Source organism: Lemur catta, chromosome 21, assembly GCF_020740605.2.
Source record: "Lemur catta isolate mLemCat1 chromosome 21, mLemCat1.pri, whole genome shotgun sequence".
Classification (NCBI taxonomy): domain Eukaryota; kingdom Metazoa; phylum Chordata; class Mammalia; order Primates; family Lemuridae; genus Lemur; species Lemur catta.
This window is the reverse complement of record NC_059148.1, coordinates 16,275,223-16,291,557: the sequence shown is the minus strand read 5'-3', so window position 1 is coordinate 16,291,557 and position 16,335 is coordinate 16,275,223. Positions and strand designations below refer to the sequence as shown.

At 45.4% G+C, this 16,335-nt stretch overlaps 1 protein-coding gene across 2 annotated transcripts in view; it reads right to left on the bottom strand.

The window, feature by feature from the left end:
* Nucleotides 1-16,335, bottom strand: part of OSBP2 (oxysterol binding protein 2) — a 143,259-nt gene that overhangs the window by 113,832 nt on the left and 13,092 nt on the right. For both annotated transcript variants that reach the window (XM_045534484.1, XM_045534485.1), the window contains exon 2: nucleotides 5,787-5,995. In XM_045534484.1, the coding sequence (XP_045390440.1) occupies nucleotides 5,787-5,995 (209 nt within the window). The remainder of the gene's footprint in view (nucleotides 1-5,786; nucleotides 5,996-16,335) is intronic.

Genomic DNA, 16,335 nt, shown 5'->3' with positions numbered 1-16,335 from the left:
AGGTGCTCACATAGACAGTCACCGCAGCAAGCAGAGGCGGCAGGAGTGGACTCCCGGACTGCTGCTCCCAAGCCTGGCCCTGGGCTCTGCAGATGGCCCCCAGCTAGAGCATAGCTGGCAGGGGAGGGTCACTGTCCCAGCCCACACACTCTGCTCTGACCGACACAGGCTCTCCTTCTGGAGTTGTGGGCACACTCCCCGGATGACCGTGGCTGCCTGCCCTGCAGCCACAAGCAGCACGTCCTTGCCCAGAGCAGAGGGGAAATGTCTTTCCAGAGATGAAAACCTCCGGGGCCGCTGCACCGCAATCAAGGAAACATGTTTTCGGAGATAAGTTGTCTCAAGGCAGTGAAAGCAGTTTTTTCCCCTTCCCCCTGCAAACACCCTGGGTGCCCGACCTCCCACGGGTGATCCTATCCCATCGCCTGCCCCAGCTGTGGGGCAGGATGAGCTATGAGTGCTGGGGTACATGTCGCAACAGCAACGCTGGCATGAATGAAACGGGCCGCACCCACAGTGTGATAAACTTCCCATTTATTGCCGTGTAATCCTCCCAGCAACTGAGCAGGAGCGTTGAAGGCGAGGAAACTGGAGCTCAGAAACATTAACTGGGTTGACCAAGGCTAGAATGGGACAGGGGACAGGGAAGAAGCTCAGCTAACTGTTTGTCTTGCAGATGAGGAGACAGAGTGTAGGACCTGCCCCTACGCTCAGAACATGCTACCAAATTTGGAAAGAAAACAGTTAAAGAAACGCGAAGCTGGCCGGCAGGTGGCTCACGCTTGTAATCCTAGCACTCTGGGAGGCCGAGGCGGGCAGATTGTTTGAGCTCAGGAGTTCAAGACCAGCCTGAGCAAGAGCGAGACCCCATCTCTACTAAAAATAGAAAGAAATTATATGGACAACTAAAAATATATATATATAAAATTAGCCAGGTATGGTGGTGCATGCCTGTAGTCCCAGCTACTTGGGAGGCTGAGGCAGGAGGATGGCTTGAGCCCAGGAGTTTGAGGTTGCTGTGAGCTAGGCTGACACCACAGCACTCTAGCCCAGGCAACAGAGTAAGACTCTGTCTCAAAAAAAAAATAAAAAAAAAGAAAGAAAGAAAGAAAGAAATGCAAAGCTAGCCCAGAAGGACAGCACCCAATCCCTGGAAGGACCCCGCTGGGACCACTCGTGTTCCCTTCCTCTCTGCTCCTCTCCTAGAGCCCTCGGTTCTGTCTGTCACACTGAGCAGGATCAGTCTCATTACTTCCACCCTGGTTACACTGATGTCACAAGATGCCGGTCTCCAGCGTCATCCGCACGCCCTGACTCCTCAGACTTTCAGTGCAAGCAGGCTCTTCCTGGTCTTCCTTTCTCCAACTAAATGTCACAATTCCTTCATCTATTCCAGTGGTGATAAGCAGAGAGAAACTGTGACATCCCAGTCCTCTCCTCCAAGGACACTGCTAGTGCTGCAAAGGGTGTGACATTTGTATGTTGATTTTGTATACTGCACCTTTGTTGAATTCATTTATTAAATAGGGCTTTTTTTTTTTTTTTTTGGCAGATTGAGATTTTTTATACATAGCATCATGTCGTCTGCCCATAGAGAAAGTTTTACTTTTTCCATCCCAATTTTTACTGTTGTTTCTTTTTCTCACCTAATTGCTATGTCCAGAACTTCCAGTACAATGCTGAATAGCTGTGGAGAAAGTGGAAATTCTTGTCTTGTTTCTGATCATAGGGGGAAAACTTTCAGTCTTTTTCACCATTGAGTAAGATGTTAACTATGGGTTTTTCATAAATGCTCTTTATCATGTTGAGGAAGTTGCCTTTTATTCCTAGCTTGCTGAGTATTTTTTATCACGAAAGGATGTTGGTATTTGTCAAATCCTTTTTTTGCATCAATCAAGATGATCATGTGGGGTTTTTCCCCCTACATTTGAATTGAATAACACTGGTTGATTTTCTTATGTTGAACCACCCTTGCATTCCTGGGATAAATCCCACTTGGTCATGGTGCATAATCCTTTTAATACACTGTTGGACTTTGTTAGTATTTTATTGAAGGGTTTTGCATCTATAATCATAAGGGATAATGGTCTATAGTTTTCTTTTCTTGTGACGTCTTTGTGTGGTTTTGGTGTCAGGGCTAGCCTCATAGAATAAGTTAGAAAGTGTTTCCTCCTCTTGAACTTTTTTCAAAGAGTTTAAGAAAGATTAGTATAGATTCTTCTTTAAATGTTTAGTAGAATTCACCCAGTGAAGACATCCAGTCCTGGACATTTCTTTGTTGTGAGATCTTTGATTATCATAGGTCTGTTAAGATTTTCTATTTCTTCTTTAGTCAGTTTTAGTAATTTGTGTATTTCTAAGAATTTGTCCATTTCATCTAGGGTATCTAATTTGCTGGCATACAATTATTCATAGTATTCCTGACCTTTTATTTCTGTAAGGTCAGCAATAATGTCCCCACTTTCATTTCTGATTTTATTAATTTTAGTCTTCTCCTTTTTTCTTAGTCAGTCTAGCTAAAGGTTTGCCAATTTTGTTGATCTTTTCAAAGAACCAATTTTTGGTTTCATTGATTCTCTCTATTATTTTCTATTCTCTATTTAATTTATCCCAACTCTAATCTTTGTTTTTTCCTTCCTTCTGCTAACTTGGGGTTTAGTTTGCTCTTCTTTATCTAGTGCCTTAAGGTGTAAAGTTTGGTTATTGATTTGAAATTTTCCTTCTTTTTTAATGTATGCTTTTATAGCTATAAATTTCCCTCTGTGCACTGCTTTTGCTGCATCCCATAAATTTTGGTATATTCCGTTCTCATTTGCATTCACCTCAAAGTATTTTCTAATTTCTCTTGTGATTTCATCTTTGATCCACTGGTTGGTTAATTTTCACATATTTGTGCATTTTCTAGTGTTTCTTCTGTAAATTTCTAGCTTCATTCTACTGTGATCAGAAAAGATAATTCATATGATTTTCATCTTTTTAAATTTATCAAGACTTGTTTTGTGGCCTAACATATTGTCTACCCTGGAAAATGTTCCATGTGTACTTGAGAAAAAAGTATATTCTGCTGTCGTTGGGTGGAGTGTTCTGTATGTGTCTGTTGAGTCTAGTTGGTTTATGGTACGAAAGAGTTTTTTAGCTATGCAGTTATATGATCAAATTCCCATTTTTAACATGTCCTCCTGCCTGCTGTTTGGAGAACTGACTGGAGCAGGAGGACAGTGAGGAGGCTATTGCAGACATCCAGGTAAGAGAAGATGGTACCTGGACTAGGGTGTGGCTGAAAAGCTGCAGTGTAGCAAATAGTTTCAAGAGGTAAGTGGAAGTAGGAAGTAGGCTTCCTGCATGATGACATGGTCCACTGTCTAGGAAGAGATAGGCGCCACGATGACCTACAGGAGTCTGTTTGGAGCACTGTCTGTGCCTTGACCTTGCTAGTAGCCATCAGCCAGGCCCAGGGAGAATCACACCAGACAGTCCTCTCTCATTCAGGGCTACCCCAACCTGACTCCAAGACCAGCAAAAAGTTACAAACCACAACTCTCTGACATCAGCCTGAGAACTCTGGGAGGAGGACATTGCCTTGAAGAGAAAGCCCCCAAAAAGGCTATTTTTCAAGCCATAATAAGGTGGACCCAACCTTTCTATAAATGCACAGTAGCTGCCTGAAGGCTTCTCCTTCACATACATCAATTCATTTGTGCTTCAAAAAACCAAAAGGAGAGGAATCCTACCATTTCTCACTGACACGTAGCATGTACTACCTTGAATTGTACCTGAATGTTTGTCTCTGTCCTGTGTCCTTGCCCAGAAGGGTACCCCCTTGGGCTTGTGTAAGCCATGTGCTGCATCTCATGAAATGAAGGAAGATGAGCCTGAGGCTGCTACCTCAGAGGTCTCCATTTCTCCTACAGGAAGACCAGGCCAGCAATCTCTAGCACTGCCCCGCTGGTTAAGCAAGCACTTCCTCCCCAGCTGCAAAAGAAACCTCTCCCACTGGCTGTCCCAGAAAAATTGTGCCCTAATGACTAATCCCATAGATGCCACCTGCTACATTATTTTCAGGAAGTCCCTAGAAAATGAAGCAATTAATATTTTATTTTTATTTATGTATTAATTTTTGTTTAGAAAGGAAAAGCCAGAAAGAGGAAGCTAGTTCCTTGATGAGCAGTAGTGCATCTTCACTTGGCCAGCATGGGTGTTCTGGGCCCGGCCACAGCCCACAGGTCCTGCAGGGGTCTCAGCACAGCCCATGTCTGAGATGGCCCCAAGCCCCTCCTTCACTGGCAAATGGAGTGGTATGCCAGGGAGCCCTTGCCAAGCTTAGCATCATTGCTGACACACCAGAGCCACGAGTGCTACCCCAGGGAGAGCAGTCACCAAGCAGGTGACCCATGCTCCAAAGAGGTGAGACAAAAGAGAAGACCAGACAGATGTTTGATGCCCTCCAATGCTTACGGAGAAGCTAGAACTGGGGGAGAGACCCCAACTACAAAAGACAGGGTATGGGATATGGTGACCAATGTCACTAGCCCATCTCATCCTGCTTTATGCTGGAGCTCCTTCCACAGGACTCACTGTCTCCCACCCAACCTGTGAGACAATCCTGGAGCAAAAAACGCACAGGTCTGCTGCAACACCCCCCTGCTGCTTATGACTTCAGAAGGATCCCAGCTGCCCCACCCCTGCTCCTGGCATGTAGACTCATTTTTCACCCATCAGAAGCATTTGCTGTAGCTATGGGCGGGCAAGGCAGTGGGGAGGCAGGTGTTCTCACACACTGCTGTTGGGGTCTCATGGTACAACCTCTAAGGAAGGCAGTTTAAAGATACCTTGCGGAATTACAAATGCACACTCCCACTGACCCGGCAAGCCAGCTTCCTGGAAGGAACACTTCATGTATACTCATACGCACATGAAATGAAGTGCTTGCAAGGTTACTCAATGCAGAACAGTGTGTCACAGCAAAATAAGGAAACAACCCAAATGCTCATCAGCAGGTTATAGGTTACATAAACTATGGTACATCCATACAATGCAATATTACATGGCTATAAAAACAAAGAAGCTTTTTATATACTTATAGGGAAAAATTTCCAAGATATCCTACTAAACGGAAAACAAGCAAGGTACAGAACTGCATTTATTTTGACGTAAGTACCTATTTGAATACATATGTAAAGGTACAAGTACCTCTGATTGTCTCCGGGTGGGAGAACGGGGTGGGTGGCTGCGGGCAGGAGTAAAGGCAAACTTCACTGCACAGACTTTTGAAGCTGTTAGTTTATGAATCATATAAAAATATAACATATTAAAAATAAATTATTAAAGGAAAAAAAGTCTCACTCAGGACCTCTTAGTTGGCCTCCTACCTTGGCAAAGGCAGCAGCTTTGGCTAAATGGCTTCGGTGTCGGTCAGGGGGATGCTGGGGGCAAGTCTGGCCTGAGGCACAGGTGCACGATCTTGGACTCCTACCCCCGACTGCTGCCTCTGGACCTGGCCCACTGCGGCACACGGAGGGTCTGCTGAAGTCCAGGCACACACAGGCCCTGCCCACCACAGACGTTTCCACCCCGAGATCTGCTGCCTCGACAGGACGGCTGAGTGTCTCCCCGCTGAGGACACACGGAGCTGGGTGGGAAGGGCACACTCACACCTTGACCTTCTGGGTTGGTCCAGACTAGCCTGGGTTTCCTGGTCACCGTCACTCCCCAACCACGTGCAATTCCCTCTCCCTCCAGACCCACAAGACCACACGTCTACACTGGCCGCGGTGAGTACTCATTACCTGAATGGGTGTTCATCATGCGGACAGCCTTGGCCTTGGCCAGCTCCAGGGCGTTGATCCACTGCTGCCGTTTCGCCTCTGAGCTTGCCTTGAGGTGGTAGTTCCTTGCTCCACTGACCAGCAAGATGCCACAAGAGTCCTCCTTGTCAATGTGCACAGTGGACAGGTTGATGGTCGCACGGCAGGTGTGGGCCATTTCACCCTGATTTCTGTCGGATGCAAGAGAAGGTACAGGATGAGACTCCCAGACTCAAGAAAAAAGCTCTGGGCTAAAGAAACCCTCCAGGCAAATCCTCAGAATCTCAGTCCCTGAGAGCTGAGAGAGGCCCTGGAGTCCAGGTTGGGAGATGATGTCTATTGGGATTGACTGGTCGTGGCTTAGCTATGATGTCATCTCAGAATGGACACCTGTGACTACAAACTATGGGCTCCCTCTGCTTCTGATGACATCCCCATTTCTGTTCAAGTTAAAGTTACTATCAGGTACTCGTTCCAGAGTACTCAGGGTCCATCAGCCAAGCTATGGAGCGTGCTTGCAAAAACCATAGAAACACACACCACAGAAACCAAGTTCATCCAACGCCCATTCCCTCACAAATAAACAGAGCAAAAGCTGCAGCCAGTGATCACAAATTATTGCTTTTGCCTCTGTGTTTCCCATGTATTAACAACTGACAAACAAATAACAGGGTAATGCAAGTTCAGTATCTGAGCCAATTTTACAACGGAGAAAGGCCAGCCCAGAGAGGTCAAGTGACTTGTCTGAGTGCAAGGTAGATGCAAGAATTAGGATTCAAATGCACTGGGAGCTTGGAGAATAATTCTGGCTTTTTTTTTTTTTTTTTGGTTGGATCCTGCTGGAAGTTTCTGGCAAGGCTGTAGTGAAACCAGGTCAGAGGGCAGAGGGCAGAGGGAAACACACAATGTTTCTCTAAGCTAGCTGGGAAAGCGTGCTTTCTCCAGACTCCAGCACTGTTATCTGAGCCGGGAAACTTGAGGGATACATAAGGGACTTCCAGGAGGATGCTCTGCAGGAAATGGAGGGCTCTGCGGTCATTAGCCCCTGAGAATACGATTGTGCTGAGGAGTCGCTAAACAGGCAGAACAGCAGACGCTACCAAAGGAGGTGCCCAGCTCAGCAATTCTCCAAACAGCCTGGCCCACCATAAATACCTGTTGCATGAATGGAAGGATGCCTGGATGAGGACGGCCAGGAGGGGCAGAGGGCTAAAGAGCACACCCTGTGCCCTGGCCCTGGCCCGGTGCCTCTGTTGGGCTGCCCAGCAACCCTGGGGACCTTACAATGTTGGTGGGAGGCAGAGCCCAGCTAATGGCACAGAAGCTGAAAACACCTGAGGTTCGCTGTTCCTTCCAGATCCCTGACAAGCAGGACACGTGCAGGCCAATCCCATGCATTTGCAGAGGTTTCTTAATCTGGCGTTAGATGCAAAAAAGTACGCTCAGAAAACGAAAGCCATCAACTTGGAGACATAGTCACAATAAATATATCCAACAAAGAACATGCATCAAGAAAATATGAAGAGGGCCAGGCGCGGTGGCTCACGCCTGTAATCCTAGCACTCTGGGAGGCCGAGGCGGGAGGATCATTTGAGCTCAGGAGTTCGAGACCAGCCTGAGCAAGAGTGAGACCACATTTCTACTAAAAATAGAAAGAAATTAACCGGACAACTAAAAAAAATATACACAGAAAAAATTAGCCGGGCATGGTGGCGCATGTCTGTAATCCCAGCTACTCAGGAGGCTGAGGCAGGAGGATTACTTGAGCCCAGGAGTTTGAGGTTGCTATGAGCTAGGCTGGTGCCACGGCACTGTAGCCTGGGCAACAGAGTGAGACTCTATCTCAAAAAAAAAGAAAGAAAATATGAAGAACTCCTAAAATCAATAGGAAAGAGTCACTTTAAGCTTTTTAAAAAAATTATTGTGGAATAACAATATAAGATCTACCCTTAACAGATTTTTAAGTGTACAATACAGTATTGCTACCTACAGGCACAAGGTTGTACAGCACATCTCTAGAACTTACCCATCTTGCATAAGTGAAATTTTATACTGGTTGATTAGTCACTCCCCTCAGCCCATGGCAACCACAATTCTATACTTTCCTTCTATGAGTTAGACTATTTTATTCTAGATACTTCATACAAGTGGAATCATGCAATATTTGTCCTTCTGTGACTGGCTTATCTCACTTGGCACAGTGTCCTCCATGTTCATCCATGTTGTCACAAATGGCAGGACTTCCTTCTTTTTTAACGCTAACATGCCATTTATGTATGTACCATATTTTTTAATCCATCCATCCATCGATGGACACTGAGGTTGTTTGTACATTCTGGCTACTATGAATAATGCTGCAATGAATAGGGGAGTGCTACTATCTCTTTGAGATCCTAATTTATTTCTTTTGGATAAATACACAGAAGTGGGATTCCTAGATCACATGGTAGTTCTATTTTTAAGTTTTTGAGGAATCTCCATGCTGGCAAACAAACCATTTTAAAGTGGGCAAAAGACCTGAACAGGGACTTCACAAAGAGGATACCCAGATGGCTAACAAACATATGCAAAAGTACTCAACCTCATCAGTTATCGGTGAACATACATCCGCCACAGGATTCAGCAATTCTATTCCTATGGATTTCCTCACTGGGGATGTGTACACATTCCCGACAAAAGGCATGCCCTAGAATGTTTGTGGCACTATTCCTAAAAGCCAAAAACTGAAAACCACCACATGTCTGTCCACGCAAGAATGGTTAGACAGATAAAGGGTGGTTTACTCATTTGGTGGTTTATCCAAATGAAGGGACAATATATAGCAATGAGAATAAATAAATTAAAACCACATGTAAGAACTTGGAAGAATCTCACAAATATAACGTTGAGCAAAAGAAGCCAAACAAAAAGAGAACATAATGTGCGATTCCATTTATAGGAAGTACAGTAACAGGCAAAAGTAAGGTCTATGGTGAGAAGTCAAGACAGTGGTTACCCTTGGGGGCCAGTGACTGGAAGGGGACAGGAGGGCTGGGGTGGAGGCAGGAGCTGGTCATGTTTTATTTCTTCATTGGGGGAGTAGTTATTCAGGGTATTCATTTGTGAGCATTCACTGAGCTTATGCTTATCTGCCCACTTTTCTCTATAGATATTATACTTCATTAAAAGTTTATATTCAGAAGAACAGGAATGGGGAAAATTCTTTCCTGGCAGTGGTGACAACAGCGATGACTGGTTCTAGGGGCAGCAGAGGGAGCAGTGCCAGGTGACAGTGTTCTCTCCAGGATGGTTCTTTGACGTGACTTTGGCCACAGATCTGGCTGCCTGGCCTCCCTTGTTCTCACCTCTCCTCTGAGAGCTCTGTTTCCCTGCCTTGCCATGGAGTTTACGAGCTACCCAAGATACAAAAGCGCTCTCTATGTAGTTTTTTGCTTAAAATATCCAGGGCTGGTTTTCTATTGTTTTCTCCTAAGAACCTGCTGGTAGACTTGGGCATTGGCCACAGAAGGGATGTCAGAAGGCAGACAGAATAGTGAAGAAGGTTGTTCAAGAGACACAAACGAGTGAAGAATCAGTTTTTGGTTCTTCTGCCTCTCAGGCCAAAAGGACGCTGCTAGGATCCTTCCAGTTGGAAGTAAGGAAGTTCAGCTTGTTCATTCTAACTTCCTCATCCAGAGGGCTTACCTTAGAAGTGTTTCATGTGCATTAGCCATTTAAGATGGGATAAAAAGGTAGGAATGCTACCTCCCTGTTCCAGGTGCAGAGGCTGAGGCTTAGAGATACGGGAAGTTCCCTGGAGGTCCCACAGGGCACCAAGCCACGAGAGCCAGGCCCACCCGCCCACTCCCACCCTTGTCCGTCTGGTACCCACTGGGCTGCACAGATTTGTCCCCCAGGTTTCATTTACATTCTCAAAAGCCATCAAAGCTGGTCAGATGGTACCATTTGGAAAACGCTCAGTGTCACAAATGTCAGCCACTGCCCATCAAACAGAGCATCTACTTAGGTAGTGTTCACTTTCAGAGACGAGGCTATCACTATGAGACCTGACACCGATTCATTCCGCTTCTGGCCTCATTCTTTGACATTTAAAGTTTCCCTCGAGAAATATTAAATAAATGCTGCTACAAGAACACTTCTAATGTAATATTAAAAATAAAAAGGAGGCTTGGAAACCATTCTCCCATTACTGAAAATCATGTCACTCCATCTTTACACAAACAGGATGGCAGATGGTAATTTGTAAAATACAGCATTCTCATCAGCACAACTTCCATCTACGTAGTGCTGCACTTTCTATGGGAGACTATCCCAAACGTGACTCTCTTGATCCTCAGAAGGGCCCAGGAAGTGGGCAAAGCAGACACAGATTCATTTAGCAAATACTTACCAAGTACATTCCATGGGGCAGGAACTTGCTGGGGAATATTAGCCCCATTTTACAGCCAAGAAAGGATAAACCACATGCCCCAGTCCATAGAACTGGTAAACACACCAACAACAGAACTAGAAGTGGTTTCTTTGCCCCCAGCACTGGGCTCTTTCCACAGAGAATACTCGGCTACCTGTCCAGAAATGATGTGTTGGTTTACTTGGTCATTGGCTGTATCCACTGCTCACAAACACAAATGTAAGTTCCCCGAGACACAGACCTGGCTTGTCTTGTCCCTGCCCAGCTCAGAGCTAACACGCGGTGAGACGTGTTACGTCCAGACAAAAACCTGCATGTGGATGTTTATTTATAATTGCTAACACATGAGAGCCACCAAAATGTCCTTCAGTGGGTGTATGGATAATCCGAGGTACATCCAGACAACCAAAAAGAAGTGAGTTAACAAACCATAAGAAGACATGGAAGGCCGGGCGTGGTGGCTCACGCCTGTAATCCTAGCCCTCTGGGAGGCCGAAGTGGGTGGATCGCTCGAGGTCAGGAGTTCGAGACCAGCCTGAGCGAGATCCCGTCTCTACTAAAAATAGAAATAAAAAAAAATTATCTGGACAACTAAAAATATATATAGAAAAAATTAGCTGGGCATGGTGGCGCATGCCTGTAGTCCCAGCTACTCGGGAGGCTGAGGCAGTAGGATCGCCTAAGCCCAGGAGTTTGAGGTTGCCGTGAGCAAGGCTGACGCCATGGCACTCACTCTAGCCTGGGCAACAAAGTGAGACTCTGTCTCAAAAAAAAAAAAAAAAAAAGACATGGAAGAAACTTAAATGCGTATTACTATGGGAAAGAAGCCAATCTGAAAGGGCTACATACTGTGTCATTCCAGCTACATGACATTCTGGAAAGGCAAACTATGGAAACAGTCGAAAGATCATTAGTTGCCAGAGGCTGGGAGGAAGGAGGGATGAATAGGCAGAGCACAGAGTGATTTGTAGGACAATGAAGGTACCCTGTATGATACTGTAATGGTGGATACATGTCACTATACATTTGTCCAAACGCATAGAAGGTACATCAAGAGTGAACCCAAATGTAAACGATGGACTTCGGGTGATTTTGATGTGTCCATGTAGGTTTCTCAGTTGTAGCAAATGTACCACTCTGGTGGGGGATGTTGATAACAGGAGAGGCTGGGCACGTTGGGGGTAGGGAGGCCGGTATATAGGAGCTCTCTATACCTTCTGCTGAATTTTACTGTGAACTTAAAAGTTCTGCAAAGTTTTTAAAAATCTGAGGAGAAATATCAACCAATTGCAATACATAAACCTTATTTGTATCCTGATTTCTAAAAACTGTAAAAAAAATCATAAATCAGTAGGGAAATTTTAATATTGACTGGAAATTCGATAATAGCAACCAATTATTGGGAAGGGGAGAGGCAGAAAACGAAAAAGAAAAAAACAACTATTAAGTAATTATTGTTAAATTTTATGCATGTTAATACTATTTTGATGACTTTAAAAAACCTTCATCTCTGAAGAGATACATAATGTACTGAAATATTTTATAAATGAAAGTTAAGGATGTATGAAATTTGATTAAACTGTAAGAGTGTGGGAAGATCGCAGATTGACCCTAAGGTGAAACTTGCTGACACTGGGTGACGGGGACAAGGGATTCATTATATCAAAATGTCTGTTTCTGCCTATTTTGAAAATTTTCAAAATGAAATCTGTAAATATGGTATTTTAAATCTTCCCTGTGTGTAGCCATGGTGAACAGCAGTGCTGAACAACTGGTGACAAAGGGGACCTCTTGAGTCCCAGGGAGCCAGGCACAGGAATGAGGCTGCGTGCTAAGTGTCTCGTGATGAGAAGTTAGGAGAAGGCAGGGTCTCTAGGGCATGGGCTGGATCTATTCTGAGCACATCTGTGGGCCTGTAAATCCAAATTCTCCTACACAGAATAATTCAGGATACCTGAACAGATTTTTTTTTTAAATCATCACACAATCTCTGTAGCTGTAACCACAATCTACAGGATGTTCTCACAACCTAGATTCTTCCTTCCACAGGTGACCTGTTAACTTAAAAATGCAGCAGTACAAAAAGATACCAAATAAAATACTACACTAAGCAAAGAAGGTTCTAAAAAAGAAAATCAGTTACCCAGCCAAGCGAAAGACTGAAATGACACAGATTAGAGATAAATTAGGTAGGCACTTAACTCCGAATTTAACACACCAAGGCCAATTACAAATTTAAATGCTTGGATTACAATATGAGCTTACAGATCTGATGATGAGACGGATAATTTATTCAATAATTCTACTTCTTCCCTTCATGGCCTCCAGTATTATAGGCACTGATATTAACATTAGGGGACATAATCCTATGTAAAAGTGACTCCTATCAAGCTTCGAATGAAGCAGAAACAGCAGGTAAACTCCTTTCAAAACACATCAGGGGACGGGTGCGATGGCTCATGCCTACAATCCTAACACTCTGGGAGGCCGAGGCGGGAAGACTGCTTGAGCTCAGCAGTTCGAGACCAGCCTGAGCAACAGCGAGGCCCTGTCAGCAGATAGAGGTCTCCCTATGACCAAGTTTCTAAACTCTGGAAGGATAGTCCAGAGCCTGGCTACTCCCCAAAGAGGCCTCAACTATGTCTTCTGCAGTCTGGCAAATCCAGCCTTGCTTTCCTTAACTGTGCGTGGTTAACCAGAGTGTTGGGGTTAAACAAGAGCTTCTCATTAGTTAAGCACTTACTACTGGCAAAACCCTTATGTTCAAAACATCCCTTTCATTTACGAAACAGTTTACACCAAGTACTTCTTCCCGGTTTGTTTCAAACAGCCGAGCAGGGCTGTTAGCAGATGAGGAAAGATGGAGGTTTGGAGACTTCCTCCCACCCTGAGCGGGGCTCACCCACGTAACCAACAGGATATTGTGGAAATAGAGGGTGACTTTGAAGGTAGGAACATTTCGCCACTGCCTTGCTCTATCTTACATCACTCTCCTTTGGAAAAGCCAGCTGCCATGTTGTGATGACACTCAAGCAGCCCTTTGGAGAAATCCGCAGGGAGAATAACTGAGGCCTCCTGCCGGCTCCAAGCATCACTCTGCCAGGCATGTGAGTGAGCCAGCTTGAAACTGGAGCCTCCTGCCCCAAGTCAAGCCTTCAGATGACTGCAGCCCTCATGATAGATCCTAAGCCAGAATCACCCCAACTAACCACCCACATATGAATTCCTCACCTCCCAAAGTGCTGGGGTTACAGTCGTGAGCTACCGCTCTCTGTGAAGTAATAATTATTGTTGCCTTCAGCTGCTAAATTCTGAGTCTGCGTTTTGATTTGTCATGCAGCAATAGATACACAGGGACACTGAGCCAGCCTCTCTGAAGACAAAGAGTACAAGCACGTCGAAGGGATATGACCACCTGTGTGGGGCAGAGAAACACCTCCAAGGAGGACAGATGTTGCCCAAACCTATCTCAGCTCAACAGAGGGAGAATTTTCTAAAATTCAGAACTGTCTAAGGAACAACCAGCTTGTCTTAGGACATAGAGGTTTGCTCACCGGAGAGGTTTGCTCAGAGGCTGGTGATTACATGGTGCAGATGCTATAGGAAGAAGCCAATGACCAGAGAGATGGTTGGCTCAAAGATTTCTACCTTCCTTTCCTACCGAGAGATTCTTCTGCCACCACACCATGCAACTTAACCAGGGACGTGGAAAATCCTATCAGCTTCCCAGGCACCAATGACACATCTGTGCAGTGTGTGGCCAGCTAACAGTTATTGTGGGCTGGGCCTTCTGGGAGAAAAACAGACAAAACACGAACTACCGATCAAGCCATGCAGCTGCACTGCACTGAGACAAGTGACTTTTTGTAACCAGGGAATAATAACTACCTTCCTCCCTGGACTGTCATCAAATGGGATGCCATATGCATAAGCACCTGAGACACCATTAAGCACTGTTCACATTTGGTCATTATTAAAATCAAAGCTAGAACAGGAAAAAAGACAGGGCACAATTTCAGTCAAAATTTTGTGTGTCATGGATTAAATTTTCCTTTGAAGAGTCACATACCTTATATTCAGTTACGGTAGCTTTTGCCCATCCCATGAAGACATGGAGTAAGGTAGAACCCTAAGGTTTTCTATTTCTGTCTCCTCTCTTCTCACAGATTCTTACAAGTCAAAGTAGACTGGTGTCAAAGCAAATTCCTGTTTCCATATGCCTCATTTTAGCACCATAATTAACAGCTGGGCTCCCAGTTGCAGAGTGTTGAGTAGAGACAGCAGGAGCGAAGTAGTCAGACTACCTGGGTTAACTGCCCACCACCCACCTAGCAGGTGACATCCTGGCCAACCTACTTAACCTTCTAAACCCCAGTTTCCTCATCCCAAATACGGGAATTTTAAAAAGGTTTATTTTGAGGATTAAATGAGCTGATGAACATAAAATGCTTACACTGTAGCTAAGCAGTCTATAAAGCTGCAAAACAGACTTAAAGGATCCATGACCTTGGATTTCTGTCTTTGTCATTCTGGGGAGAAGCCAGAATGGCTTCCATACTCTGCTGCTCTAGAATGGGGGCAGCTGCCAGAGACACTGGGGGACACGTGCAGCCCCACACATGGGCAGTGAGGACCTGTCTACACGGTTACACACAGCTAAAAGCTGGTCAGCTCTCAGCAACCAGACAGCTTGAAGCTGAGGTCTCACAGGAAGCCTTCTTAAATTAACCAGTACATTCCAGGAAACAATCTGTTGTGGTTAATTTAATTGACTTTCTTTCTACACTTGTTGCAAATATTCTTGAAAAAAAAAAAAAGTCAGTCTGAGTTTTTGCCAAAGTTCAGGCAACTGGCCTGTGCGTTCCTGGCTTGGGTCTGCGGGTACAAGACTGAGTACAAAGACCAGGGCTCCTTCCGTCACTCGCAGCCCAACATCCAGCCCCCGATTCAGGGCAGTAGACAGATATGCTGCTGGATGACTAAATAAAAGAATGAAGAACTGGGGTTATAGCAACAATGACCTCAAGATACAACCTGTAGGTCGAAGGAAATGACGGAAGTGATACAAGTTGCTGGGCCTTAGACAAAGCAATTACACTCTCTGGACCTTGTTTTCCCCTATGTAAAAAGGGGGTAACTCTGGATGCTCCAGTTCCCTCCCAGGTCATGAAGACTGGAAGTGAGATGAAGTGTGGGCAAGTATCTCTTACACCATAAAGATCCATACACATATGAAACATTATTTCCTGCAATGTTCTATTTCTGATCAGTTGGTTTGCTTTTTATTTCATACAACGTACAGAAGGGTAAGAAATGATGCTGAGGTCCCATGGCTGTTGGGAACCTGACCCCAGGGAAATAAATGGCCATCCACATCCTCACTTAATCCAGAACCAGCAAACACACATCTGGCCTGCTCCTTCCAGTGCCAACGACGGAAGTGAAAAGGCTTGAGCACACTTCAGTTCAACAAGTATTTCCTGGGCTCCTCCTCTCCCAGCTGATGTGCTGCTCTAGGGGAACCAAGGCGTCATTCTGCCGGGTGGGAGGAAAAGGTGAGGTAGGAAGTTTAGGTCAAATTCCAAGGCTTGGAGAAGAGAAAGGGAAGGAAGAAGCCGGGGGGGGGGGTGGGGGGGGGGGGGAATACTAACGGCAAAAGAGATCTGGAGGAGAACAGAGACTGAAACAGTCTGGAACTCTCTATCTTCTCCCAAAGAAGAATTTTCTTCCCTACAGACCCACTTGCCATTGATCTCCCTTTGGGTTCACTTGCGTGATCCTGCAGATCACACCAGTGCAGTGTCGGCCTGCACCTTCCACGTCGCGCGAGCACCTCTGGGAAAGATGTATGAAGCCCAGGCGGGAGTCTAAGCTCTCGCTGAATAATACTGTCAAGTGCCGAAGACCCTCTCTACATGACTCAGCCCTGGGGCCTCTGGAACAGGCCTCCAAAGACCAATGCAATCATGTGGGCTCGGGGACTGCGAAGATCACCAACCCACTTCGGCTAAAGACGACCTTCCACTACGGTGGGCTGCAGCAAGTCATGGGACACGAACACAATGAGCTATAGCTGGGCAAAAACACTGTGGTCTTGAATCTGAGTTGAGAGTCCCAGCA